Source organism: Ambystoma mexicanum, chromosome 12 (assembly GCF_040938575.1).
Source record: "Ambystoma mexicanum isolate Mex_15411 chromosome 12, UKY_AmexF1_1, whole genome shotgun sequence".
Taxonomy (NCBI): Eukaryota; Metazoa; Chordata; class Amphibia; order Caudata; family Ambystomatidae; genus Ambystoma; species Ambystoma mexicanum.
This window is the reverse complement of record NC_090936.1, coordinates 425493229-425520023: the sequence shown is the minus strand read 5'-3', so window position 1 is coordinate 425520023 and position 26795 is coordinate 425493229. Positions and strand designations below refer to the sequence as shown.

General features: G+C 42.9%; 1 protein-coding gene across 3 annotated transcripts in view; it reads left to right on the top strand.

Moving 5' to 3' along the window:
* Positions 1 to 25010, top strand: part of SLC6A12 (solute carrier family 6 member 12) — a 525985-nt gene extending 500975 nt beyond the window's left edge. For all 3 annotated transcript variants that reach the window (XM_069628586.1, XM_069628587.1, XM_069628588.1), the window contains exons 13-15: positions 13739 to 13839; positions 14481 to 14651; positions 17612 to 25010. In XM_069628586.1, coding sequence (XP_069484687.1) covers positions 13739 to 13839; positions 14481 to 14651; positions 17612 to 17773 — 434 coding nt within the window. In that variant the 3' untranslated portion in view covers positions 17774 to 25010. The remainder of the gene's footprint in view (positions 1 to 13738; positions 13840 to 14480; positions 14652 to 17611) is intronic.
* Positions 25011 to 26795: the final 1785 nt, after the last annotated feature.

The following is a 26795-nucleotide window of genomic DNA, read 5'->3' as shown; positions in this document are numbered from 1 at the left end:
ACAAAGTAATCTCCTATGCGAGCAAAACCTTATCCTCTGTGGAGGAAAAATTCAACGATTGTGAGAAGGCACTCCTGGCAACGGTGTGGGCATTGAAGAATTACCGCCCGTTTATCCAGGGGGAACACATCATAGTGGAGACTCCACACCAGCCTCTGCAATATCTCCAAAGTGACAGAATCCGGGCCGGAAATGTGAGTAATTCCCGAATTACTTCCTGGATTCTGTCAATGCAAGGCTTTCCTGTGGAGGTCAGATATGGCCAAAACAAGAAGAGTCCCCTTGCGCAAGGTCTGGCTGACTTGCATGATTGTGCCAGAGAAAACTGTCTCGAGGACGAAAGTCTAAAAATCAAGGACAACACGGAGGCATACCTTAATTCCCCACACAAAGTCTTTGAAGAGGACAAGTGTGAGGGAATGCCCACTGTCTATGTGGATGGATGCTTGTACCATGTTGACAACAACGGGGAGAAAGAACTGGTGGCTGGCGTAGGCAATTCATGGGTGAAGGAGTTCCCAGAACCCTCCGCTGGATACAAAATTGGTCCCCGAAGTAGTCAGGTGGCAGAATTGATGGCTGTGCATCAGGCCATCCTCACTGCTGTCCAGCATCAACTCCGCAAACTGGTCATAATCACAGATTCGGATTATGTACGGAAAGGGTTCGTGGAGCACCTGGTTAATTGGAAAACCAGAGGCATGTTATGTGCTAACAACAAACCCTTGAAACATGGGAAGTTGATCCAAAACATTGATGATCTGGTCACCTCGAATGAGATGACCATCTATTGAAAAAAGATCAAGGGTCATTCCAAAGTAGAGGGACCAGACAAAACTGGAAATGACTTAGCTGATCAGCTGGCCAAAACCGGGGCCATCCAAGGGGATCTAATTGAGATTGAGTCCCTGTTGGGGGAAATCCAGGTCACTGCTATCACTAGGTCCCAGACAAATGCTCACAACGACCTTTCAATTGCACAATGGAGTAAGGAGACCCCTGATGCTGATTTGATTACCGCTCAGAAGGGGGATCCAATAATTGGTAAATTTTACCAACACCTTGAGGACCCTGAGAACTTTCCCCTGACGGATACCGATTACACTCGGAAAGAGGACCTAAGAGTGTTGATGAAATGTCCAAAAATGTTCTGAATCCAAGACGGTTTGTTGGTAAGGAAATCCAAAGCTGGACACGATCAGTGGGTGGTTCCTACCTCATTCCGAAGCCTGATGTTAAGTCACGCCCATGATGCGGCCACCGCCGGTCATAGGGGGTTTCACACAACATTGGAAATCTTAAGAGAGGTTGCATACTGGCCACACATGGGGCAGGACCTCGACCAATACTTGAAGGGGTGTCTTGTGTGTGCACAATTTCAGCCATCATCCCTCACGCACCGTGCGCCTCTCCAAAAGAGGGGGATGACACTGCCATGGTCAGATTTACAAATCGACTTTGTAGGCCCCGTGATTCGCTCTGCTAGGGGGAATAAGTACATGTTGACTGTGACATGCTTGTTTACCAAGTGGGTGGAATGTCTCCCAGCCCCAAATTGCAAGGCAGAAACCGCAGCTGCCCTGATGATTAACCACATCTTTTCCCGTTTTGGTCTACCTCAAAGGATTGAGTCAGACAGGGGTAGCCACTTCACCAGTGAAGTAATGACAAAGATGTGGGAGATACTGGGGGTCAAAAGGAAGTTGCATATTGCTTACCGGCCAGCTTCTTCTGGGGCAGTAGAGAGATATAACCGAACCATTGTGAGCATATTAAAGAAGTTTGTGGCAGATTCTGGGCCAAGTTGGGATATCCGATTACCTCTGGTCCTAATGGCCATCAGATCTACCCCTTCATCTGCAACCAAAATGTCACCATTTGAGTTGATGACTGGGCGCAAGATGGTGCTTCCTCAGCATTTGCTCTACAGGACCCAAGAGCAGACACTGATAAATGCCTCCACAACTCATGAGTATGTGGAGAATTTAAGGAAACACCTTCAACATGCTTTTGCTTATGCTCAGCGGAATCTAGAAAGATCAGCTGATAGCATGAAGACCCACTATGACCTGAAGACTTCCAGGAAGGAATATCAGGTGGGGGACCGGGTCTATCTATACAATTTCCAAAGGAACCAGGCCAAACAGCGAACATTTTTGCCTACATGGAAGGGACCCTTTGAGATTATAGACAAGATCTCCCCTGTGGCCTATAAGATCCGCCTCCCCAAAGGCGGTTTGGCAGAGGGGGAAGACAAGTGGGTCCACATTAACCAGTTGAAATGTTGCCATCCCAGGCACACTCTGCAACAACTGGCGGAATCCTCTGGAATCCTAGCGTGTACTGTCTCAGACTAATTCAGTTCCAACCATAAAACATACCACATCTAGTCTCTAAAATATTGTGATTTGCATGAAACTGTCTCTTAGTTATACTGTTTTTTTTCAAAATAAGAATGTAATGTTTCGTTATGATGAAATGCATATGCTGCCCCACTATCTCAACACTGGTGGAAGAAATGTCCATGAATAGGTATTGCCGCTCTTCCTTTATCGTCCTAGGAGAAAGAAAACCTGGAGACGGGCCAAGGAGGACGATCTGGAGACCGGGAGCAGAGACGCAACGGGCCCAGGGTACCGCCCAATATTCCCATCAGGACCGGCGAGGAGAACCGATCGATCCGACCGGATGGAGAAAAAGATGCTGAACTGTGCCATCTATTGGAAGAAGATGAGGAAACATCCCAGGTCTTGCGAGTCCCATTAGTGAAACAGAATGGCCATCGCAAGAGGGGGGCTTGTGGGATGTTTTTATCCACGCATCCAAGCCCTACCTCAAAACTGTGCAGTATTGACATGGAAAACATCATGATGGCCAGAGCTTCCCAGAAAATGCCCAGGGAAGTGCATGAAGAATATGCTGCCACTCATTTTTGCCGATGTTATGGGCACAGAAGGACACTGCCTAAAACCACCATTGGACTACCCACACAGTAGTCTGAAACCATTGGGAATGGCAATGCTGATTGCCAAAAGCAAACCCATAACTGTTGGGAATTCATTTTCTTAAATCCCAAAAAGGGGTGCAGTACCAGTACTCACCACTATCAAAAAGCCGGCGTTTTGAAACAACACCAGATTTTACTTTTTTTGTGTAAAACTGAATAAATGAACCCAAGGCAAGCCAAAGAAAGACTTACTGAGAGGTGGATCCAATGTAAAGTTATATTCTGAAGTGACTTGAAGGTTTATAGCAAGACTGACTGAGCTGTGGATTTCAGCAGTTTAAGTAAATTTGGACTGAAAGACACTAAAAATCTAAATGTTTAAAAGAAATGAGTGACCTACTTTTGAGTGTCACATAGGTTGCAATTGTTTAAATGTCATAGTTTTAAACTTAGAATCAGCATTCTAGCTGCATATGTAAACATTGTCTTGACTTAAACTGGGTAACAAAAAGTGACATTTTATCTGAAACCTGGCTTAAGGAACTGAATTCTGCCTGGCAACTACCCCCATCAGGAGTGAAACTTGAGTCACAGCTGTGTTCCCAGGCCTATCTGCCTTTTGCTGGCCACACTAAGGATATGCCATCTCTCTGATAATTGAATTAAGGGGAGCCCCCACAGAATACAGGAGCTCTGAACAAAGCCCTGTCCTGACTCAGGCAAATGTTTTATTGGCGGGAGTCGTAAATGGAGCTTCCTCCTGGAAGGACAGGGGAAGGGCACTGCCTGTGAGAGCAAGCCGGCTTGGCAGAACTGGAAAAACCAGAAATTCAACCTTGTGCTGGGGGGAAACCACACCCCTTTGGGGCCAGAACATAACTCTAAAAAGATGAATAACTCATAGTACAGACTTGTGAAAATTATTTAAATGACACCATAATTCTTGTGATTTTTCTGCCCACATTTTAAGATGTGTTAGGACCCGGTGGTATGTTCAGGGGGGTTTTAGCGGAAAAAAGGATATTACTCAAAATGTGTGCATGTGAAAAATCTGACACTTCATCAACTAATGTCCATACCCCTTGCACACATTTGTGTACATTTGGGTTAATGTCCGAAATTGCAAAATCAGAGAAAAAGTGAAATATGTGCCATTTCTGAATGCAAGCCCCCAGGAAGAGCAGAGTTTGAACAGGGGATACCTCCTGTGATATGTGAGGGGTGCATGTAATTTTAAACAAATGTGTACCTGTGCAAATATGTTTTTTGAGCAAATATAGATTGTGTGTAAAGTTGACAGGGGTGGGTTCTCTGTATCATAAACAGACCTCATCATGATGACACTTCATTTCATTCCCCCAATCAAGTGGAAGCGGATGAAGTGGCCAATGACAAGTGGAGAGGGGTAGAGCCTAGTGATGCTGCACACACACCCATTTTAAAAACAGATAAAAGCAGACAGACAGGACAGATAGGGACCTTCAAATCCATTTGCAGCTGGAAGCTCTGCCGGGAAAATCCATACTTTACCTCCCTCAACCTTCAGAGAGCAGACATAGAGACTTCAAATCTATCAAATTTCCAGAACAAGAGAGAGAGCACAGCTGACCCAGATCACTGTGAAGTGCAGAGACAGATATATATGTATATTTTATCACTATCCCATCATGTTTTATTTCTTGCTCATTCTTAAACGAGCACTGCATGCTGGGCAGTAAGCTTGCAGGGGGGCCCATAAGCATTCATGCAAATCCTGCAGCTAGCACAATGTGTATGTCAATATCAATAAACTGCAAGGGATGAAATGACTAAACTCATTAAAAGACACAAGCGCTAATGACATGCGACTTCCCACCTTATTGAGCGCTGCTTCAAAGACGTCAAAGGATGCTAAAGTTCCCCAGAGGGAACGTTTCCAATGAAAACTAACACAGGTTCTTACTTCTTTATGTCGAGGTCATATTTTTAGCAGTGTGTCTGATGCACCATCTGTGTACTCCGTGACATATAGCAAAATAGAAAACACAAGTAACATTACAATACAGATCCTTCCACAAGAACTTACAAGAATGATCTACGGGGCAATCCCTTCCAGGCACAGGTTGACCCTGCTAGAAGGTGTCTATGCTTCAGGGCTTAAAATAGACAATGTGACCTTAATGGACTCATCCTTGAAGACCTTGTTATTCCCTAGGCAAATACCAATGCAAGCTAGCAGGGTAGATTGCCTGGATATGAGATCACCTCATTACCTCATTCAAGGAGGGTAGTGTACCTTATGAATTCCTTACCTACATAGCTACGTACTCCCTTCATTATCCTTCACACATATAATCATGGGCCCAAATGCATCACTCTTCACAGCTTGATTTTGGTAATGGCATATATGTGTGACTCCCCGAGAGACCCCGGTGTGTCTGAATAGTACAAAATGAACTGACCAGCATCATTCTTAAAACAAACAAAAAAATGAGCATTTTCCACCTGGCTTAGAATCGCTTCATTGGTTACCTGTGAAAAATAGAGGAAGGTTTAAATGGCTTGTACACAAGGTCGCCACTGTTGGCAGCAAAGCCTACATCCACACACACAGATCGCAGACCTACAATCCCGGTTAAGCCCTCATATCACCTTCTCATTGCACAAAGGATGAAAAGATCAAGAATTCGCAGATTTTCATTTTAGGCATCAGGGAGTTGGCTTGCATTGCCTCTGTAGCAACGATCTTTATGTAATCTCTTAACCTTCAGAAGAACCTCAAAATCTGGTTCTTTAGAAATGAAATCCTCGATGAAGGATTTCTCCCTTTAACGCCATCCGTGGGGGAATATGAGTTGCGGTGGAGCAATACTGCTTGAAGTGACCTAGCGGAGATCCTGTGGGAATGACGAGACGGTTGTTTATAGAGTTCTGCACTAGCTTTTCGTGGTAAGAGCTGCAGCATCCTTATAATTTGCAGATGGTCTGGGACTCCAGTGAAGTGAGAGTCTGAGTGTGTTAGCCGCAACTCTGTTTACAGATACGGAAGAGATGAAGGAGCGTTGCCAAGCATGTACATAACATCTATGGGGTAATGTGGCTGACAGCAGTGGAGCATTGGGGAGCAGTACGTCTCTGTGGGATGCCCCGCAGATCCAGGAGTACCCGGGAGCCATACACAGGGAATTCAGACAGAAGCCCATCTGGCCCTTTGGTGGCCCGACGGTGGTCTACTAGTGGCTTCTAAAATTGAGGAATTATAACATTGTAATGGTTCACACTATACACCAATGGCCATATTTTGATGATTAGCTCTCCCCTGCCGTGTAACCCATGATCGGGACTGGCTTTAGCGCAGAGTGATCTGAGTGTCATTTATGCTTCTTTTTCAGTGAAACAGGTTAAAAAGCTGTCTGATAAGGAGCATTGCCTCATTATTCCAAATAACATATTTTCCATTGGGCATTTATCAAACAGTAGAAGATGACTTGGTAAAGAGTGCTGATCCCTGTTCATGCCATGGCACAATACACCAGGAAGCGGGATCTTGTACAGCTTTTTTCTGATAAATTCCCAGATGAAAAGAAATAATTTAGAAGCGTTCGTGCTACAGGAACTTGTGGATATACTATTCTTACAGGAAAGCCACATTAGAAAGAAAGACAGACACTTGAGTAAGTGGAGAACATTCTTGCAAGTTTTCCAAGCCAATTCCATCGATACGAAAGTGTTGGGGGGGATCTCATAACTTTCAAACACATGCTTAGTGTTCAGATCCTGTGAATATTAGTGGATATGGAAGGCCGCCATCTGATGATTAATATTAACCCAGATCAACAACCCCACACTCTCCTGTCTATTTATGTTGCCAAATTCGGGCGAGGATGGTTTTTTAAGGGGAGTCCTCTCACACTTGGAAACATTTACAGTAGGGGAGATTGTCCTTGCGGGTGACTTTATGTTTTGGCCTTGGACATAGCTACAATGAAAAGGGTATTTCTGCAGAGAGTACTGTACTACTTTCAGGCCCTCCCCATTCATATTCCCAAAACGTTTTACGGCATTAAATAAAATAGTAACAATGTCCTTTGGGCGGAACAAGACACCTTGAATAGCAATCAAAACATGAATGGCTCCAACCACAAAAGAATTCTGGGCCTCCCGAATTCTTGAAGTGTTATAAAGCGGCACAGCTGCATGTGCTAGGGGAATGGCTCTAAGGTGATACGTCCACGACTTGGGCAAAAATGTATAGGGCAGTAGTGACTATGCCACTCGCAGGTGTACTCTGAACAGGTAGAGAAGATAGACCCCTGAGCATTACAAATAGTCGTGTCCTTTCTCAACCCATAGATGCATGGGTTAAATTACTAACTCTGGGGGCATCCTCGACCAACCCGACTCCTTTCACTCCTTTGTTTGGGAACCCCCAGTTCTCCATGGGAATGGAACATGGTGCATTTCGACAGTGACAGAGTGTGGAATGCCTCAGACTAATGGACATGATGAAGGGAGAGGAGATCAGGACTTTTGAAGATTGTAAACAGAACTTTGGGGTGAAAAATGGGGAAAGGTTACATTACAGCTTAGACACTGCTTATCAAATCCGAAGGTAAAGTTGGCAGCTACCAGAGAATTTACCCCATTTGAGAAATGCATTACAACACAGACGGGAGAGAAAGAATTAGTGCCATCCCTATATAAAATACTTAAGAATTGGGCCCAGCAAATTCATTGGTCGCATATGCTGAAACAGGAGTCGACCCTTGAGGGAGAGATACCGAGTGACCATTGGGAACACATTTGGGGTGAGATACCCAAGAAAACCTGTTCGATACAATTAAGGGAAGCATGGTACAAACTGATGATGCAATGGCACTATACACCAGAAACCTTACATAATATTTTCCCTAACTCATCAGCCTTTTCCTGGAGGGGATGTACAGAGATGGAGAATTGGGTGCATGTGTGGTAGGGTTGCCCTTTTGTAAAATCATTTTGGGAAGGTATTATGACACAGCAAGGAGATCTGTTTACTTTCTCCAGGGATTCAGCTGCCACAGAATGGTTGTTGGGGCTGGCGGATCCAGAAGTTACTTTAACCTCTAAAGCTCGTTGGAAAGCATTCATGACGCTTCTAATAGCAGCTTGCTTAGTTAAAGCCCAAAAGTGGAAACAAAAGGAACCACCGACGAAATACAATTGGCTTCAAAAAGTCTTGAACTTTCTAGCAACGGAGAGGGTCATTTACAACTTACAGGGAGACCATGAGGCCTTTATGAAAGATTGGGGGTTACACTCTCATTTCTTCAAAGTGACTTTAAGTTGTGATGGTGCCCTCACAGACTGGGAATCCTGGACATTATGTAAATATACCTCAGCGCTGGTGCGATGTATACTGGAAATCAAAACATAACGATAACCGCTGATGTTTATTGGGGTTGGGGGAGAAGCGGGCATTGGGGAGAGTGGGGATGGGTTGTTCATTGTTTAACTATTTTGCAAAATGTCAATGAAAATAATGTTAATAAAAACGACTCAAGTCTCACCTACTTCTTCTCTCGTTCGCTTGATTACTGCCCATTGATCCTCACTTTCCTTTAGGATTGATATTTAATTTTTATTGTACTGTCTTTTACTATGTCAAAGTGCTTTGGAAAAAGCGCTATATAAGCACCGCAAATAAATAAATAAACAAGGAATGTTCTAGGCCTGATTCTAACAACACACTATTCCTTATATTTTTGGTATTATTTCGATATTTCTTTTATTATTACCTTGTGTTGTACATGATTGGCAATTTTGCCTTGTTCAGGTTTGGTCCTATGCAGATTTAGTTAAAAGTTGAACAGGTTCATCATCTTTTACCATGGAGCTGAAAGGATCTTTGTTATTGCCCTGTTTTGTTTTAAAGATACTACAACTGTTTTATTTAATCATCACATAGGTTTTTTTTATTTTTTTTATTTTACTGCAGGGTTTCACAGAATGGTTTGGGGACAGGGTCTCTTAAATATATTTGGGGCATTTCAGTGTGCAGGTCATTTGTCATAGGCCCAAGCTTAGTAATAAGTCAGGAAAACTGTAGATTCCACACCGGATATAGAACATTTATGTCATTAGATATTAAATAAGATTAGAGAACCCATTAAATCCCAGAGAATCTGGGCCACCTTAAGGTCATTTTAGGCAGATGTTGGGCCTCATTACGAGGTATGCGGTAGAGGGATAAGGGGGCCGGTAGGGATGCCGGCCCGTTATCCCTCCACCGCCCCATTACGAGGTCTCCTCGCGGGACCCACTAAGGACGCCTGGTTTTACCTGGTTTTACCAGGCGTCCTTAGCGGGTCCCGCGAGCAGACGAGGATGCTAACAATGGGCCCATCATTGACGGGCCCGTTGTTAGCATCCTCCCCATTCCCATTGAGCCCTATGGGGGCTCGAATGGGAATGGGGGTGTACTATGTCCGGGTTCCCTGAATGGGGAAATACCGGGCCCTCCAAGCTCAGAATGGCCCGGTATTTCCCCATTCAGGGAACCCGGACCCGGTATGGAGGTAGCCATGCCGCAAAAAGCGGCATGGTTACCTCCGTCCTCGTAATGAGGCCCGTTGTCTTTTTGCAACAGATCTGGATCAAGTACAGTCTGCTGAATTGTGTAAGGTGTGGGTGGGCCATGAATTCAGTGAGTAGGTCTCAGTTTTGGTATAAAAAAATATACCTTTTATTCAACTAAATATTTTCAAAGATGAAAGTGGTCGTTATGTTCTAGTGGATCGGTCATTATGGGGCACTAACGTTTCCTTACTTAATGTTTCTGTGGCGAACAAGGATTATTCACATTTGTTTACTAATCTATTTTTAGATTGCTTGTCCTATCTGGGTGCCTTCTCTCTTAATGGAGGAAACTTCGATCTAGCTCTCGACCTGGTGCTGGATCAAAGCCTTCCTGATGGTGCATTATCAAGCTATAGTAGAAGCCTTAAAGCTGCAGCAACATTTATTGGAGCCAGCTTGCTACAAGTCAAGTTGACGACAGCTCAGAACTTTTTTGAAGAAGGCGAGAGCGCCTTGAGCTTATCGACTTAACAGATAAGAAGTAATTAGCAGCAGAATGGCATTCATAAAGTGTGGGACATTAAGGGATGTCTACGTACAAACCTTTGTGACATTAGTTCACACCTTGCACAAAATGACTCAAATTTATATTCAGCAGATGCACAAACATATTCAGATAATTTCCGATTTTCTGTTGATAAGATTGTTACAGGAAAATCTCGAAATGTTTTTCTTACCAATTTCAACAAAGGATATTGTGAAAGCAAGTCATGGCTTACATAATGGTAAAACCTCGGGGCCTGTTGGAATTCCAATAGATCTACATACATTTTTAGATGGGATAGTGGCACACAATTTGGAAAGAGTAATTTCTCTGACGCTTCATGATGGAACTATCATGCTGATACTGAAGCTGACTAAGTATCCCTCTCATTGTGGCTCCTACAGAACTTTTCTCTTTTAAATGCTGATTTGAAAATCCTTCGGAATTGTTGCACCAACAGATTAGAGAAACCAGTTCTAAAATTAATTCCTGCCACGTCTGTCGACTTTTAAACCTATCGGTATCCGTACCGAGTGCTGGATTGGCAGTCTTATCTACAGATGCTGAAAAGGCATTCGATTAAGTGAGGTGGGAGTATTTTCTCAATAACTTGAAATGCTTTGAAATATGGTTTTAGCAATGTATAGGAGGCCACGGTTTACAGTTTTGACTCATGGACCTCATCCTCTTCATTTCTAACATGTGCAAGTACTAAACAGGGCTGTCACCTCTCTCCCCTCTTATTTGCATTAGTGATTGGACCTCTAGCATATTTTATTCATCAACATATTGAGTAGTTAGGAGTGCCGGTTACGGTCATGGAAAACAGGATATCATAAAATGAAGATAATGCTCCCGCTGAACCTAAAATGTTTTGAGGATTACGGGAAGATTTTGAGTTACAAATTGAATTTAACCAAATCATAGCTCCTATAACTCAACAAGGTGAAGGAGACAGAAATCCAGCCTTTTAAATTGACTGTTGTTTATAATGAGTTTCCTGTGTGTTTGCACATCAACAGACCCGTTGCAGTTGTACACCCTTAATTTCCTGCTATACTAGAAAAAGATTATGCAGATTTAGAGAGATGGAATAAGTTACACCCTCTTTATTGGGTCACATTAATGAAGCGAAGATCACCATAATGTCCAAACGATTAGATGCCACCTTCTAGAATTCCCAGTGCAGTATTTAAACAGTTCAAAGATAAAGTACTGAACTGCACCTGGCTTGATACGAAGGCTAGGTCACCAGCCTCTGTCATACATGCTGTAAAGACTGATAGGGGCCTGGCGTTTCCAGATAGGCGGAATTATCATACTGACGCGCAGCTGCTTTAAAGCCACAGATGGATGTCAGAGGAAGATGTTCCAATTTGTAAAGGTTTAGAAAAGAAGGTGGCAGCCCCATTTTCAAAATGAATATACCTTCCTAAATATATATAGAAAAAAGCAGTAGTAGGGATGTCTCTGTTGCCTTTCCACTGATTCATTTTAACATACCTTCAATCCAGTATGTTTCAATTTCATTATTCTGTGGCTAGAATGAATCATCCAGTATAAAACCTAAATGAGTCCTAGAAGAGCTAGGTGAAGTCAAGCGGAAGTCCCAATGGTATTGGTTTTACGTTTGGACAAAGCACATATATTGCATTTCACATGTATTTTTCTGCGCAGATCAATCTGATACCGCCATTTATTTATTTAAGAACATCTTTTTCTTATTATTCTTTCTCATGAATATTTCCTATTTTTCACATATTTCAAACATTAGTTTTACTTCACATAAGCGGGTGTGAAGAATATCAGGATGAAAACATCAAGACATAAAACCAAAAACAACACAGGTGTACAAACTTCATTGCAATAAAATAAACCGCAAAGCAGTCCGTTGTTCAGACCTATAAATAGTATTCCAGACAGTTAGGGTTGAATCCAAATATACAATTTCAGTGTGCCCTGATTGTGTTCCTATTGCAGTCCTCAAAAATGGCCAATAAATGGTTGTGCTGCAAATTCCATAATGACCAATGATAGGCCGTTTTACAGAAAGGGCAGACATTGAGTGGGGTAAACATAGATCACCCCTCCCCCATGCTTCCCTCTGGAATTATCACAATGGAAATGGACACGTCGGAAATGCGCAAGTTGTATCAGTAAGGGGTGGCTGACTCGTCCCTAATTCTGGGCTTCCCATCCAGATATTAGGAATTTAAATTGGTTGGTGATGCCTGATTGGTTTGACTATACAGAGATTGGGCCAGAGCTCTCGTGTCAGACTAGAGCGTACCTGTTGGGACTCTCGTATGAATAGAGGGGTGCAACCCTTCCCGAGAATGAAAGCCTTACATTGCCTGATAACCCCATGAGAAATAATGCAATCGCATGTAGATGGTGGGAAGAATCACATATTGAGATCGAAGGGTCAGATAGTTTACCCTATTTTGACATGGAAGGCCATATTTCCTTTGTTATTACAAATAGGAAGTCTCAATTTAAGATTAGTCAAACAGTACATGATAGCCCGAGTAAATGATTTCAACTAGGCCTAAACCAATCGTACTCACTTTGTAGGAAATCTGGTCGACTAAGTAGACTGGTTCATATGTTCTGGTTTTGTGACCAGGCACAATCATTGGGGGACCAGGCTATGGAATACATTTCTACAATGTTATTATGTACAACTCCCTGCAACCCCAAATTATTATTATTTCGGAAAGGCATCCCTTTGCTAGATTCTGATGGGAAATGTGTGCAGGTTCTCTCCTCTAACAAATGGCGCTTGACATTGTCCGTGCTGCCTGCTGCAGGAAGAACGGCCTTCTGACGTAGAATGAATACTCAAGTAATGGAGACTGTATAGCACCTCCCTGGTATCTATGCACAATGGTCATGTTTGTGTTATCTGTAGCCCCAGATTGTTCTTATGCATCTACACATGATTTGTCACGGAGCCCTGCTGTTTTTTAGTCTGATGAGATGTTTTTTTTTTATGTAAAAGCTATACTTGTTGTGCAGGGTTTTCTTTTCTTCTTTCCCCTGCGCTTACATCATGCTGCGATTTATTTATTTATTATTTTAGGTTTAAAATGTTATGTGAAGTTTTTATTCATGAAACGCTCAATAAGAAATAACAATATAAGAAAAAGGATGCAAACACAAAAACAAGGCTGGTCAATGAGTTGGGCAGATGGTGTGACTGGCCTGGGGGGAGAGGGTTCGAGTTAGAGGCCTAGCAGCCAGAGCAGAGTAAGTAGGCACAATAGATAGTGAGTGAGACGTTAGGAAGGTGTTCGCCAATGCTCGTGTGTAAAGGCCAGCCACGGGCCATGTGTAGCATCTGCTACCTCTGCAGAAGGGTTGCAGTCTATTCCGTCGAAATCCCCGAGATCATGAAGTGCAAATACACGAATGTCACCGAGAAAATGGCCTCACTTAAAGCCAGTAATGTTTCTGCAGACTGCTCAAATACGGCACCCGGGTCTATACATTCATTACGTGTTTCCTTTTGGCCATTGCGCATGTCTTTTCTGGATCATTGCAGATGTTGGGGTAAGACCAGCTATGTGCATTTTTGTGCATGGATTGAGTAACTGAAGTAGTGCTTTGCATGTATTTTTACAGAGTAGGAGCTGCATGCCATTAAGCTGATTGACAGATCCCTGAGGCATCTTCTATGATTTAATAACATCCTTTTTCTCTTTGCCCAGGTGCTGATCGTTTCTATGACAACATCGAGGACATGATTGGCTACCGACCCTGGCCCATTGTCAAGTTTTGTTGGCAATTCGTCACTCCAGCTATTTGCTTTGTAAGTACAGTCTCCACCTTTAGCGCAGGTGTTATAAAGTGACAGGTGCTTGTGAAAGACGCTTGCGTGGTGGTTGAATAAATAGTTAAAAAACAAGAAACTCGGTTAGAACTCACCAGAATTCATTCACCTTGGGCCTCATTACGAGTTTGGAGGTAGCCATGCCCTATCCCCAAACTCAGGTCCGGGTCCCGTAAAATGGGATTTACCAAGCCATTCCGACTTTGGAGGGCCCAGTAATTCCGATTTGTGCTACCCGGTCCTGGTACGTCCACATTCCCATTTGAGCCCCTATAGGGCTCAATGGGAATGGGGAGGATGGTCTGCTCCCGGGTGCCGCTCTGCACGCCTGGTCTGACCAGGAGTCCAGAGCGGCACCCGCGAGCAAACTCGGAATGTTGCAGTGAGGTAACAACACTTCTAATGAGGTCCTTCGTCTCTTCACTCTGATTGGGCCAATCTGAAGCAGCAGATGGTAACTAATGCCACCGTGGAATTGAATTCAACTTGTTGTCATAACATTTGGCAGATACGTGTTTCTGTGTGCTTTCATATCTCGCAGTCACCGAATACCACACCAAGTTGTTCTCTAAGCCAATAGTGGCTCCTTTTTCTGACGGGTGCATTTTCCCCTTTTCCAGGGAACCTTCTTGTTTTCACTGATCAAGTACACGCCCTTAAAGTACAACAACTCGTATGTGTACCCTCCCTGGGGCTATGCCATCGGCTGGCTGATGGCCATCTCCTCCATGATCTGTATCCCTGTGTACGCCATCTACATTCTGCTGAAGACCAAGGGCACATTATCCCAGGTAAGGAAAGAAGGAGGGTCCAGCACCTGTCACTCTGAGTGGGGGCAGGCCCCCCTATCTCCCTGCAATCGCACATCTCTTTACAAGGACAAGAGTTCCCCCTTTTCCACATTGGTTGTAGATCCTGCCAAGACCTTCTCAAGGCTATTCCACTGCAGTGTGTATGTGTGGCAGTTGATTACTTGAACCTTTGGATGACTTATTGTTTTTCTTCCTGGCATCCGATAACTGTCAATAGGACATAACTCTTCAGGAATTACTGGTTAAAGAAGCCACTTTACGTCTATTAAGACTATGCCACCATTTTGACCGGTTATTTGGGGGTTAAGAGTTGTGGCCCTTCACATCTATTCAATGTGGTTAATACAGTGTTCAGGAGTTTTTTTTTTTTACTGGATGCAAATACTTTTCTCTTTCCATTGACTAAAATGGTCTCGGAACTTGGATCTTGAAGAGTATGGCATTCCAGTATGCATGGTAGGACCCCAGCGTACACATGTGTATGAACCTCAGTGTGTTCATTCGTAGAGCATAAATAACATTTTACTCATCTTATTAGTTAGAAAGCATTGGCTATTTAAACTTAGTTCTGAGAAATAAATTGGTCTACTCAATCAAATATTCCTATTTTTTAGTTTTTATTGGTAGATACAAATCGCCACTGTAGGTGAGTGAAAATGATGTTGTAATCCAAAAAGAAATATTAATCAATATTTTGGCGTTACTTAGATAAAATATTGCCATAGCATGACCACCATGATGGATCCAAAAAATATAAAGGGAGCCAATTGTGTAGCTTTTCAGGTTATATCTTTAGTCTTTCTATGCTATGCAATTTTTCTTTTTTCACCCATCAATTCTTTTTATTCAAATGCTTGTAGGTTATCTTGTTCATACAATTCTGTTCGTATAACTCAACACATCTTTCACTGTTCCCTGGCAGCTTCTTCAGGGCAATTTGTTCTAAGAGGTTTATAATTTTGTTTCCTGGATAATGCCTTAACAAGAACAGAGTTAATAATTCTGCATCATCCAGCATTTAAAAATAGTCTTTAGGAAGATCTGCTTTCAGATCAGCCACTGGTTTTCACATTATGGCCAGGATTTCCAAGACTAGTGTTTTTTGATCGGGATTATTTTGATAGCTCGACACAGTTTTGGGAATCGTTATACTTGATGAGGCATAATACATATTATTCTGTACAAATACCACTATTTAAATGTAAACAATTATAGGTTTTGGCAAAAGTGTTTATCACTGAGCCAGGGCGCTTTATTATTATTATTATTCCATGTGTAAAAAGGACTGAAAAGCTTTATAAGAAATAATACTTATCTGTGCATTCAACTGGAGTGAGGCAAGGAGTGCTTCTGGAAAATCATATATATTACTATCAACATAAATATTGAGTGGCTATGGCAAAAGGCCTTTATTCAACTCTTAACGAAAGCTATGCCATAAATAACCTGTTAAATGGAAGATACTATAAGGCCTTTAATACTGCCAGAGCCTGAAGGTTGGTCTGCATTTCAAACACGAACAACCAGACTCCCCCTACTCCCGAGTTTTGTTTACATGCAGTACAATCTCACTATCGGACAACTTACACATACATATGAGTGTCTCCATTATGTTTATCAGGAATGGTACCTGCCAAATTGTTTCTGATTGTAGTTTAAAGGCGTACCTCTTCATGGTCAATATTGCCAATGTGGCCAACGTGGCTTCATGAATATATAATGGAGACGGTCTGATAGTTTATGTTTGGAACACGGACCAACCAACCGGCACCCATAGATGACAAAGCTCAGATTAACTTCTGTTTATAGGCTAGTTAAGCCATAGCTTTGGTTAATAGCTGAACTGTGGCCTAATATGTTAACCATTCAGTATCAGAAGAGTTCACACTTACTATTTTACTACCAATGAAAGCAATGAGGATCACACCCCAGTGGGCCGGGATCATTTGTCACATCCTATGTATTCAGCAAACCAATTCCGGGCAATGCCTGTTGAAACTACATAGTGCAGTTTCTCAGCTTGTAAATACGGAATTCAAAGGTCAAGTTTCCGATATGCAGTGATTATGTGGAATCACAAAATAACGAATCCAATTACAACAAATCCAAAATAATTAATTCCAAAATAATTAATTTTGGAAAAAACAAAGAATGGGATTGAGAGTAAGGATAGTGGTTTTGGGGTGGAGGAAGAGTATTAGGGGAAAAAAGGAGGGAGTTTGGGGGGGATTTGGAGGGATTTTGGGGGGAACCCACCTCAAAAACAACAAAAAAGGAATTCATTATTGTGGAATTAGTTATTTTGGTATTAGCTGTAATTGGATTAGTTATTTTGTGATACCACGTAATCACATGTAACCGAGCTGCCCAGCCTTGCTAGGGAATTTCCCACAGATGGCAGCATGTACACGGCATCAGACACTCATCTTGAAATGGACCAGTCACTAACGAGTTCAAGATTGTCATATCTTACCTACAGCTAAGAGCTGGCACCATGCATCCAATCTTTAGCAATAGAGGTGTTTGTAACAACTCTTAAATTAAAAGAATACAATACTAATCACATTAAGATGCAATGAACACTAGTAGCTCTGTGTGACTAGCAATGATCCTTCTCATGTATGAACCCTCATTTAGCATTGGCAGCCATTTTGTACTGCCAGCTTTTCACTGTTTTAAAATATTGATTAATTATTGTGGTATACGGTTCCCTCCCTGTTAGCATATATGAACATACACTGTACCGTCCCTTGACACATTTATGTGCCATAAAAGGCTCAACATTTGCAAATGCCGAGGGGCCAACTGCCATCGAAAATAAAGAAAATCCGGAAGAGATATGAGAGAAAGATTCATTGAACTGAGCAGTAATTAAAAGGCATCACAAAATGTCAAATATAATTTGGTAACAGAAGCTCTCCTTGTTTTCTTTTGCACAGCGCCTTAAATTTCTCGTGACTCCTGCTGAGGACCTGCCATGCCCAAAGAAGTATATGTCAAACTTCGCAGATCCATGGAACAGCTCAAACCCAGGCTTCAAGGCACCTATATCGTCACCCAAGGATGGCCTCATGGCAGCGGATAAAGAAACACCCTTTTAAACTTCAGACTGCTGGGAAGAGCTATTCTTCCGCTCCGGAGACATTCCACATTGGCAGCTGGAAGCCATTCCAAATAGGTTGCCACTCACATTTCACTCAGGGGACAGCCAACTCCCAGACCTGAGACCGCTTTCCGTATACAAGAGGACATTTCTTGGATCACATTTAAGCACCTCTTAATATGGTCACATGCTTTGATATCATGTGCATTTGGAAACAACTGGATCATCTCCAATATGGTGACTGCCGCAGTTCTCACTACCTTATTGTCATGTGGCCCATTTTGCCTCCGATCGCTATTCCCATTTTTCAAACCAGAAAATTGCTCTGAGTAACTTCGCACGGCCCATGGGACAGCCCGGGAATGTCCATCTTGAGAAACATGAGGCACTGCCAAACACGTTGCACACGTTCCTTCTCATCACATCTGTAACGGCACTCCAAACAGACCAAGCAACCCAACCCACACATATCATAAAATATGCCCCCAAACACCCGATACAATTATGCACAAATCGTCCCTTCATATACATCTGGAGTCTCTCACGAATCCCAACAGAGCGGTCTCCATTGGCTGAGTTCCTTTCTCTAGCAACACCTTAGAGGGCTCCCCCGCGCTAACCATGACGTATCTCTACAGGCATTCTAACAATATGTAGTCAGAACCATAGTGAAATGTGCAGCATGGCAACCAGAATCAGACACACTCCTCAAGTGAGCGCAGGGCCACGATATAGCAGTCAGTGATACTAGGAATAGAGCCTGGAAGTCTTTTGCTGGATCGCTCATCTGAGATATCGCTCCGATGCACATGCAGTGGCGGGAAGGTGAGAGTCTACCTTACTGTAAATTGGTTTCAGAAGCAAGGGAGGCAGTAGACCTTGTTTTGTTTTGGCAGCACAGCTGTGGGTAGGTGTGGTCACCCCCTGTGAGCCTAGAATGCAGGACAGGGCAGTGGGGGGTGGAGGATGCATCAAGAATGTATATGGTCAGTAGGGAACTTCTGAATATTATGCTTGAGGAACAGTGGAAGGGTCCAGAGGGTATGGATGACTAAGTCCCCGATGCAGCGTCTGCACACTCACTCTTCAGATCGACTGTCTAATACAGCCGGAGCATCTCTCCAGTCACGTCTGATTTAGCGCTCCAAGTAAACCAAGAACGCAAACCACATCACAGGCAACACTGCTCTTTGAATTCATCTTGAACATGGTAGTCGTAGCATCAGGGTGAGCAAGATCCAAATGTTGACATCATAGCTATGGGTTATGTCTGCAGTCACGTGTGAGAGGAATGCACCTGTTTCCGCGAGAACATCTTTCCGATCACCCCCAAGATAAACTTTCTTGAAAAGTGAGTTTATCATTTTCACTTATTTCTTGTGATTTCATGAGTTTAAGAAGGACTTATTGAAACTTGACACGGTATTGTACAAAATTACCTACTCCCAAAAGTTCAACCCCCAAATGTTCGACCTCCAATTTTCTGCATATATATAAGTGGGGGGAGCAAAGTGAATAAAAAATGTATGGGGGTAAGGTGGGAGGGCTGTGGGGTGTCTCCCCCCACATATATATTTGCGGAAAATTGAAAAAGAAACTGACTTTTGGGAGTCAAACTTTTCAGTTCGGTAAAATCACGTAGATCCACTTGACACAATGGGTAAACCCTGGTGCTGATTTTACAAAGATTAACATTCATACTTGATAGTAATGTAACTTTTAATAACATGGCATGCGGAAGCCTATGTATGATTGAAAGCCATCACAATATATTTTTTACCACAGGGGGTTTTGTAAACCACTGCTAGAGGAGACAAATTGTATGTTTGGTTCGTTCTTCATAACAAGAAGAAAATTGTCATTGCCATCACTCAGCCTAGGCTTAAGTCATTATACAATGACACAAGCGGGTTTATGCCAAGATAACCCCCACAATTGGACATTCCAATGCAAAACCCATGTCAGTTTCATGTTAGAGCCAACATCAGCATGTTTTCAATGAAGCACATTTTCGGATTCTGTGTTAGGTTGTCCTTTGGGAACAAAACACTTCACAAAAAACATGGTGTTGGCAGAAGTGATATCATATTGTATCAGGTAATAAAATTGTGGAAAAAATGTTGCCGGTAAAAATAATCGTGGTTTGACCCAGTAAAGGTGTACCCCATTATACCATTTGAGGAGAGCTGCGGTTGCGGGGGTGTCCCCTGCTCTCCTTAAATGGTATAATGGGTCCAGGGGTTGCGGGGGTATCCCCCGCATCCTTTACATGATTGTGGTGGTAAAACCACGGCATTTTTGCCTTGATATTTTTTATGCACAGCCATTTTTGCCGCGATTTTAAGACATGGAACCCATCATATGACCTTTTGACTTGGTGACAAAATAGGAAGTGACCTTAAGGAACCTTTGACGCCGATGACATTGTATATTTTGTAAACAACCAATCATACTTGAAAACACATGGCTGCAGCATGTTAATAAGCAGTGATTGGTAACACCCACTAGCAACCAGCTACTAAAGTAATCAACCGATGAAGCCATTCTTACTACTGCCCAGCTCTCCACCAGTGTTGCAAACAGCAGTGTTGGAGCAGGTGTTTTTACTCTTAGCCAATGCCAAATGATGCCCCTGGACTTTTCCAGCCTCAACACATGAAGGGTTTCAAAGGAACAGTTTAGTTAAGGGCTCTCTTCAGCCAGTTATAGCCAGCCATGGGTACATTGTTTCCCAGTTCCACCCCTTTTTGGGTACTTTGAGAAAGGTTTCTTACACTCTGTGCGTAAACTTTCCTTAGCAGTGTCCAGTTGCTGTCCACACTCAGGCTACCCACGAAGGCATTCCAATCTGGGGGTTCCACCTGTCTGAGTGTAATGGGAATAGCCTCTCCATTAGAATCGCTACTTCCTTCTCTTTGGCGAGGCACCGCAGACCCCATCGCTTGATCTTCAGTCTCCGTGGCAACGCACTAGCTGCCGCATGAGTGACATCAACTCCAGGCAGGCAACTGTGTTTTTCAGGTCACTTTGGTATCAAACCTGTGAGTAGAGTTACTTGGAAGTGCACTGCTGCCCGGCAAATGTTTTGAACATTCTGCAAGGGGCAACTGCTTTCGCTGGTAGAGACGAGACGTAATACATGCTAAGCCGCAGCCTGAAAGTATTCATCGTTCATTTCGCCCAATCCCCTGACCTCTGGGACATCAACTAAACCACTTTGGGTTCATAACATCTAACACACCAGAAATATTCCTCCAATAGTCATATCCTTCATGGTTCACTCATACATAACGGATACAATATGTCGACTCTACCCATTGTCCTTTACAGGAAAGCTCAACTGCGCCAGCACCGCACACACCTAAACACCCAGCAATGTATGTGCACAGATCCCTGGTATCCACTGTGCACAGCAAGTGCCTTTACTTTACATGTGCGGGTAGATCTGAGGGCTCAATCCCTTCAGGCAGCACATATGAAAACCCTCTTTGGCATTGGACATAACAAAATGGACACCTTACACCGCCATAAAAAGGGACATCCAAGATGGTGGATTGGCTTTGCCACGAGGAGGTTCTCTTTCACCTTAAATGAAAACGTTTAGAAAGATCCCAGAGTTACAGAGAAAACAACAGATGTCATTGGACCTTGCTGGGCTTGGATGGGCCAGACAGCCCTCATATTTGAAACTAACTTCACGACTATGGACATTTTTACATGATCTTGACACTGGAGGAGTATGTTGGCCACTGGAAATAACATTACTTAAATCACAGTTGTATACATTGTTTTGTGAAGCTGCTATAGGCTCCCCCTCTGCTATGAAAGAGTGGTCTGGAATTTTACACAGTTATTGCATTGTTTTATATTCTACGTAGATGGAATGCTTCTCATTGCTAGGATGTCACCACTTTTGACACATTTACTGTGGGTGTCCTCCTTTGCTGGCAGACATCTTCTCTTGGACAGAAAAACATGGAAAGTGGAGCATTGAAATATTTTTACAAAAAATAACTGAACTAATTAATATGTCATAGCACCCATCTGCTTGAGTTTCTAAGGGTATATCTGGTTCAGGGACGAAAGAGTAATTTGATCAAGATCACAGACTGTGTCAGTGGAAAACTCAGGGTTCATACTTTGAAATATGGCTGCAAAGGGGTTTAACTACAAGACCTTACCCTTCTCACTCCTATGGTATTCGCCGAGTGAGCAGAAAGGGGTGGGGGAACGATCACTACATTTTCACATTGTAATCCAGACTCTCTTGTCTCCCCATCAGGTTCAAATAATCCGGGGTGAAGAGAAAGTGTGCAAGAATGGGAACAGGGACAAGGTGGTCCATGAGGGACCAGGGGTACATGGAACACTGATGTACTGTAGTGAGGAACATTTCCCATCTCTGTAGCAAACATGGTTAATCGGGAAATACCAAGACATGATTCCTCCATTCAGAGTTCATCTACAGGCCAGTACCACAATTGATAAGCACAGCAAATGCCACTTAAGTACATAGACCAACTAGGTTCTGCACCAGAGGGAGCTCAGTGAAAACCTTACATTATTATGAATGAAGTTCACCCAGCTCTATGCATGTTCACCTATCATGTTATGGCAACATTCTGTGAATGGAGCAAGATGCTGTACCTGATCTGCATGTTCATGGTGAGTTATCTGTTCTCTGACTTGGATTATCCTGCTTCTTTCTATCTAGGAGTGCTTTAACTCAAATAGTGACAGTGGAATAAGGGTTCCATGTCATTTCATCGCAGGATGTTTTTTTTGCGTGTTTTTATACTGCAGATTTCTTTTTGAAAAAACTCATTGCATTTTTTATTTGTTTATTTTTTGGGGGGTCCTCCCCTATCCCCATCCCCTTTAATTTTATATATATTCCCGAACACCCACACTCAATTTATATATTTTTCTAACCCACCAAAATAATTTGATGACTTTTTTCGGCAAAAGATTTGCAGTAAAATATCCTGTGAAAAAACATCCCACAATGAAAGGACGTCGTACCGTAATAAGTTGCTACTGCAACCTAGCGGATATGGTGCACATTCTCACCTGTAAAGAAAATACACTGTAGGATGTCGGCTAAATTCCTTATCCATCAAAGGCAATATCTTGAATTTAGCGATCACAAAAACTGGAGAGAAGCCTGGGCGATGAATACAGCGTTGACAACCGCAGGACAGAAGACGGACCATAGGGCAGACATGCAGAGTGTCCTTAGGAAGTGTATTGTCAATCAGAAAAGTGCTACCAGAAAATGGAGCAAAGTCAGAGTCCTTTTGCCTATAAGGGGGTTCCAATGATCATCAGAATGTAGATGGCCTAGAAGTGGTTGCGTATGAAGGAGCTATTCATATGCCTGAAGCGTACAGGAAATTTATGTGTCAGTAGAAGCAGTCTTGAAACACAATAGGCATCGAAATGAGATAGACAGAGACGGTTTGGCAATCACACAAAGGGTGGTGAATGTGTGCTACTGACTCTCAGAGGTGCGATGAGGGTAATAACAGGAATAGAATAAAAAAATGGTACTGAGGACAACATTAAAAGTATTTGTAAGATAGTGAAAAAGGAAAATGGATAATATAGCTGCCAGATGCTTCATATTTTCTGCCAAACGGTTTGATCCTGGCTCATAAATATCTGTCACACAGAAAATGAGGAGATCCCCATGAGAATCTCAGATTTGCACCTGAAACCGGATTCACAAATCCTAAAACTGGAGCTCGTCTCGAGATGCCTGGATCGTCTCCGAGATGATCGCGTCCGAATGCAATTTACAAATGGTAATCCGAGATGCTCATGACGTCTTCAGATTTGCTCCAGTGTTAGACTTTGTGAATTATGCGTAAGGCAGCGAGTGCAAATATGAGATGATCACAGGCATATCCTGGTGTGCGCCCGTGCAAAGCTTTGAAAATCAGGCTCAGTCCTCCAAGTAGTGATTTGAAAGCCAGCTGAAATGCAATACCATCTTTTCTCAACAAGAAGAATACCAGTCTGCACGATCAGAACGACTGTGAGTTAATACCTGAAATGATTCAGAAAGGTTCGAACCTCAATTGGAGCAAATTGGATAGATAATACGTCTTGTTGGCTCAAGCCAACTCACTTCCCCACATTTCTGCATATTTTTCACTTTTGATTGTAATGTATGTGATTCCATCTGATATATTCTGATATTCTGCCTCTTTCAGATCGAATCAATTTTAATTGGATTCAAAGTAATAGTTGCCTATCGTCCGAAGTGGTTAGAATTGACTGCAGCCACAAAAGAGGCAACTGTGATACTTGAAGGCTCAGTTTGAACCCTCTGTCGCTTGTGTCCTAAGGGGGTTTGACTGATACAAACTGATTCAAGACATTATTTTAATGATTCAAACCCACGATGTCAGTCAATTACAGGCTGCCTTTTGTACAAGAAATGGTACATTCGTGTACGTCCGCACCTAATTACCGGAAGTCAGGGATGGAAGTGCCTTTTGTTGAGACATAAATGCATCTGTTTACCAACAGACGTGCTGTTTTAGGTTTCCCGCTCTACAGGAGCTCACCACGTTAGATTTGTTTAGAAGAATTCTGTATAAGTGATGTGTTTTTTCTTCTTCTCAGGAGTGCAGTTCAGGGAGATTGAGAGTGTCGCCTCCAACAAGAGTTTGGAAATACATTACATTTTAACCTAGGCAGAGGCAGAAGGTTTTAAAATCAAGCTCCTTATTGTCTTAATCTAGATGGCAACGACCTCCAGTAGGGTGTTCCACGCTGCAAGCATGCGCTTGAATAGTGAACAACGTCCTCACTAGCAAACATGGCGTCGCCTTCCCGTGGTGACATGCATCCTCCCAGTGTCATAATTCACGCATGATCTTTGAGTCACTCGTACAGAGAAATGTGTCATCTACAAAAATAAAGGGGGGATGGGGCATTTCAGTGTTTACTAAGGAGCATTCTGTGCCTGGAGCCCTCAAAAGCCCTTGGCGAGGCGTCCACCATTTCGACAGGAGAAGGATTAGGACAAAGTGCTGAGTCAGGTGTGCTCTATAGCTAATTCTAAAGTAGTTGTGGTTCAACTATATCTCTTGTATGTATGAAAGAATGTGCCCTTTCTTTGGCACACACATGTTTGACTTATTTTGATAGATCTGTGTATATTTTATAAACGTTGTACTCACACATTCTTAAAAAATAAAGAGGTTTAATGTAGATTTTAAATTGGACTGGCAGAGTTGTGTGTTTAATTCTTGCAAGTGAAAGTTCTACTGCCACTTCCAAAAAACATCCCGCTAATAGCCATGACACTGAGTGCAGAAGTGCTAGAGTGCAGAGTTTGGATGAGTGCAAGGCTCTTTAGTTAGTCATGATATCCGGCAACAGACACTTCAATCTGAACATACTACCTAACACGGGGTAACACGTTGGTCTTGGAAGCGCTTGGGAACTGAACTCAGGTTTGGTATTAGGCACATTATAAAAAAAAAAAATTACATTGAAATAATACAGGTCTGTACACTTTCCAAGACAGAGAAGGCCCCTCTCCAAGCCGCTCATGTGGGACATTCACGTTATGTTTGATACCCAACATCACTGAAAAACATTTGCTTTTCACTGAAACGTTTCTATTGTTTGATTTTATCTATTTATATGTTTACATCTATTCATTATGCCTACACCTCTCTCACAAAGTCATAATGTTTGTGCATTCTAGAAAAAAATGACTGAATTGCATCGAATGTCCTTTTAAAGTTTGTTCTTCTTCTTTTGTATCTACCACATTACGCGTTTAATAATGTGCCAACAACAAGGTAACCCTGATGAGGAATCATTGAAATCCTGATGAATGTCTGGGGCACCCAAATGACAGAAACATGATGATATTCGAAGGATAGCAGACGAAGCAAGTGTTCATAGCGATAGGGAAGAAACATAACTTTACCTGCTACTGTAAAATAAGACTTTAGATTTTCATAAAACATTTAGGGCCTCATTACAAGTTAGCCAGTCCGGATTTAAAGGTGCCGGTAAAACCGTACCAGCACCGTTTTCCGGACCGGCTACCTACGAGTTCTGTGGCCATATGGCATCACACCGGCCAGGTCTGACCTGGCGGGCGTAACGCCACCGGCCGCAGATGGACGCGGAAACCCCGGCACCATTACTGCATGGTGCCAGTGTTTCCGTGGTCCCCATTTCTGTGGAGTCCGGCACTCCACAGTAATAGGGACTAACGGAATGCTGGCGCCGGAATTACCGGACCACCAGGGTTGTAATGCCCCGGTAATTCTGGCAAGTCATAATGAGGCACTTCAGATTTTGATTTTTTATGAGCTCAGACTGGGAGCCTTATTTCACAATGCACACATACAATGATTTTGAGGGACTGGAAGAGGAATTATTATTACAATAAACATGATGAAAAGATATAAGAATAAGTACTCAAAGCAAATCATGCCATGTCCAGTGATTTGGTGGTAGCCACATTGCATGGAAGCATTGCATTGGCTTGGGAGTCCCAGGGCAAGAGTGCCAGAAATGTCTTTAAACTCATCCTTGGTCACTGGGGGGAACACTGTTCGAAGACTTGGCTGTTTATGATCATACTATTCCACAGGATTAGATTCTCAGACATAAATTAATATGTCTTAATGGCTTTGCTCCTATTGGATAAAGTGCGATACGAGGCCATCTGCCAGTTTGCAGGAGTTGGGTCGTTGGGGGTAGGGAGAGTGGGATAGGGTTGGTGGGTTTAGAGTGAGTGGGGTAGGGTGGGTGGGGGTAGAGAGAGTGGGGGTAGGGTGGGTGTCTGCAGGTAGAGATAGTGGGTGTAGGTAAAGAGAGTGGGGGTAGGGTGGGTGGGGGAGAGAGTGGCCTTAGGGTGGGTGGATAGGAATAAAGGGAGTAGAGGTAGGCCGGGTGGTTAGGGTTAGAGAGAGTGGGGTAGGGTAGGTAGGGGTAGAACGATTGGGGGCAGATTGGGTGGATCGGTGGTAGCGAGAGTGGTGCTA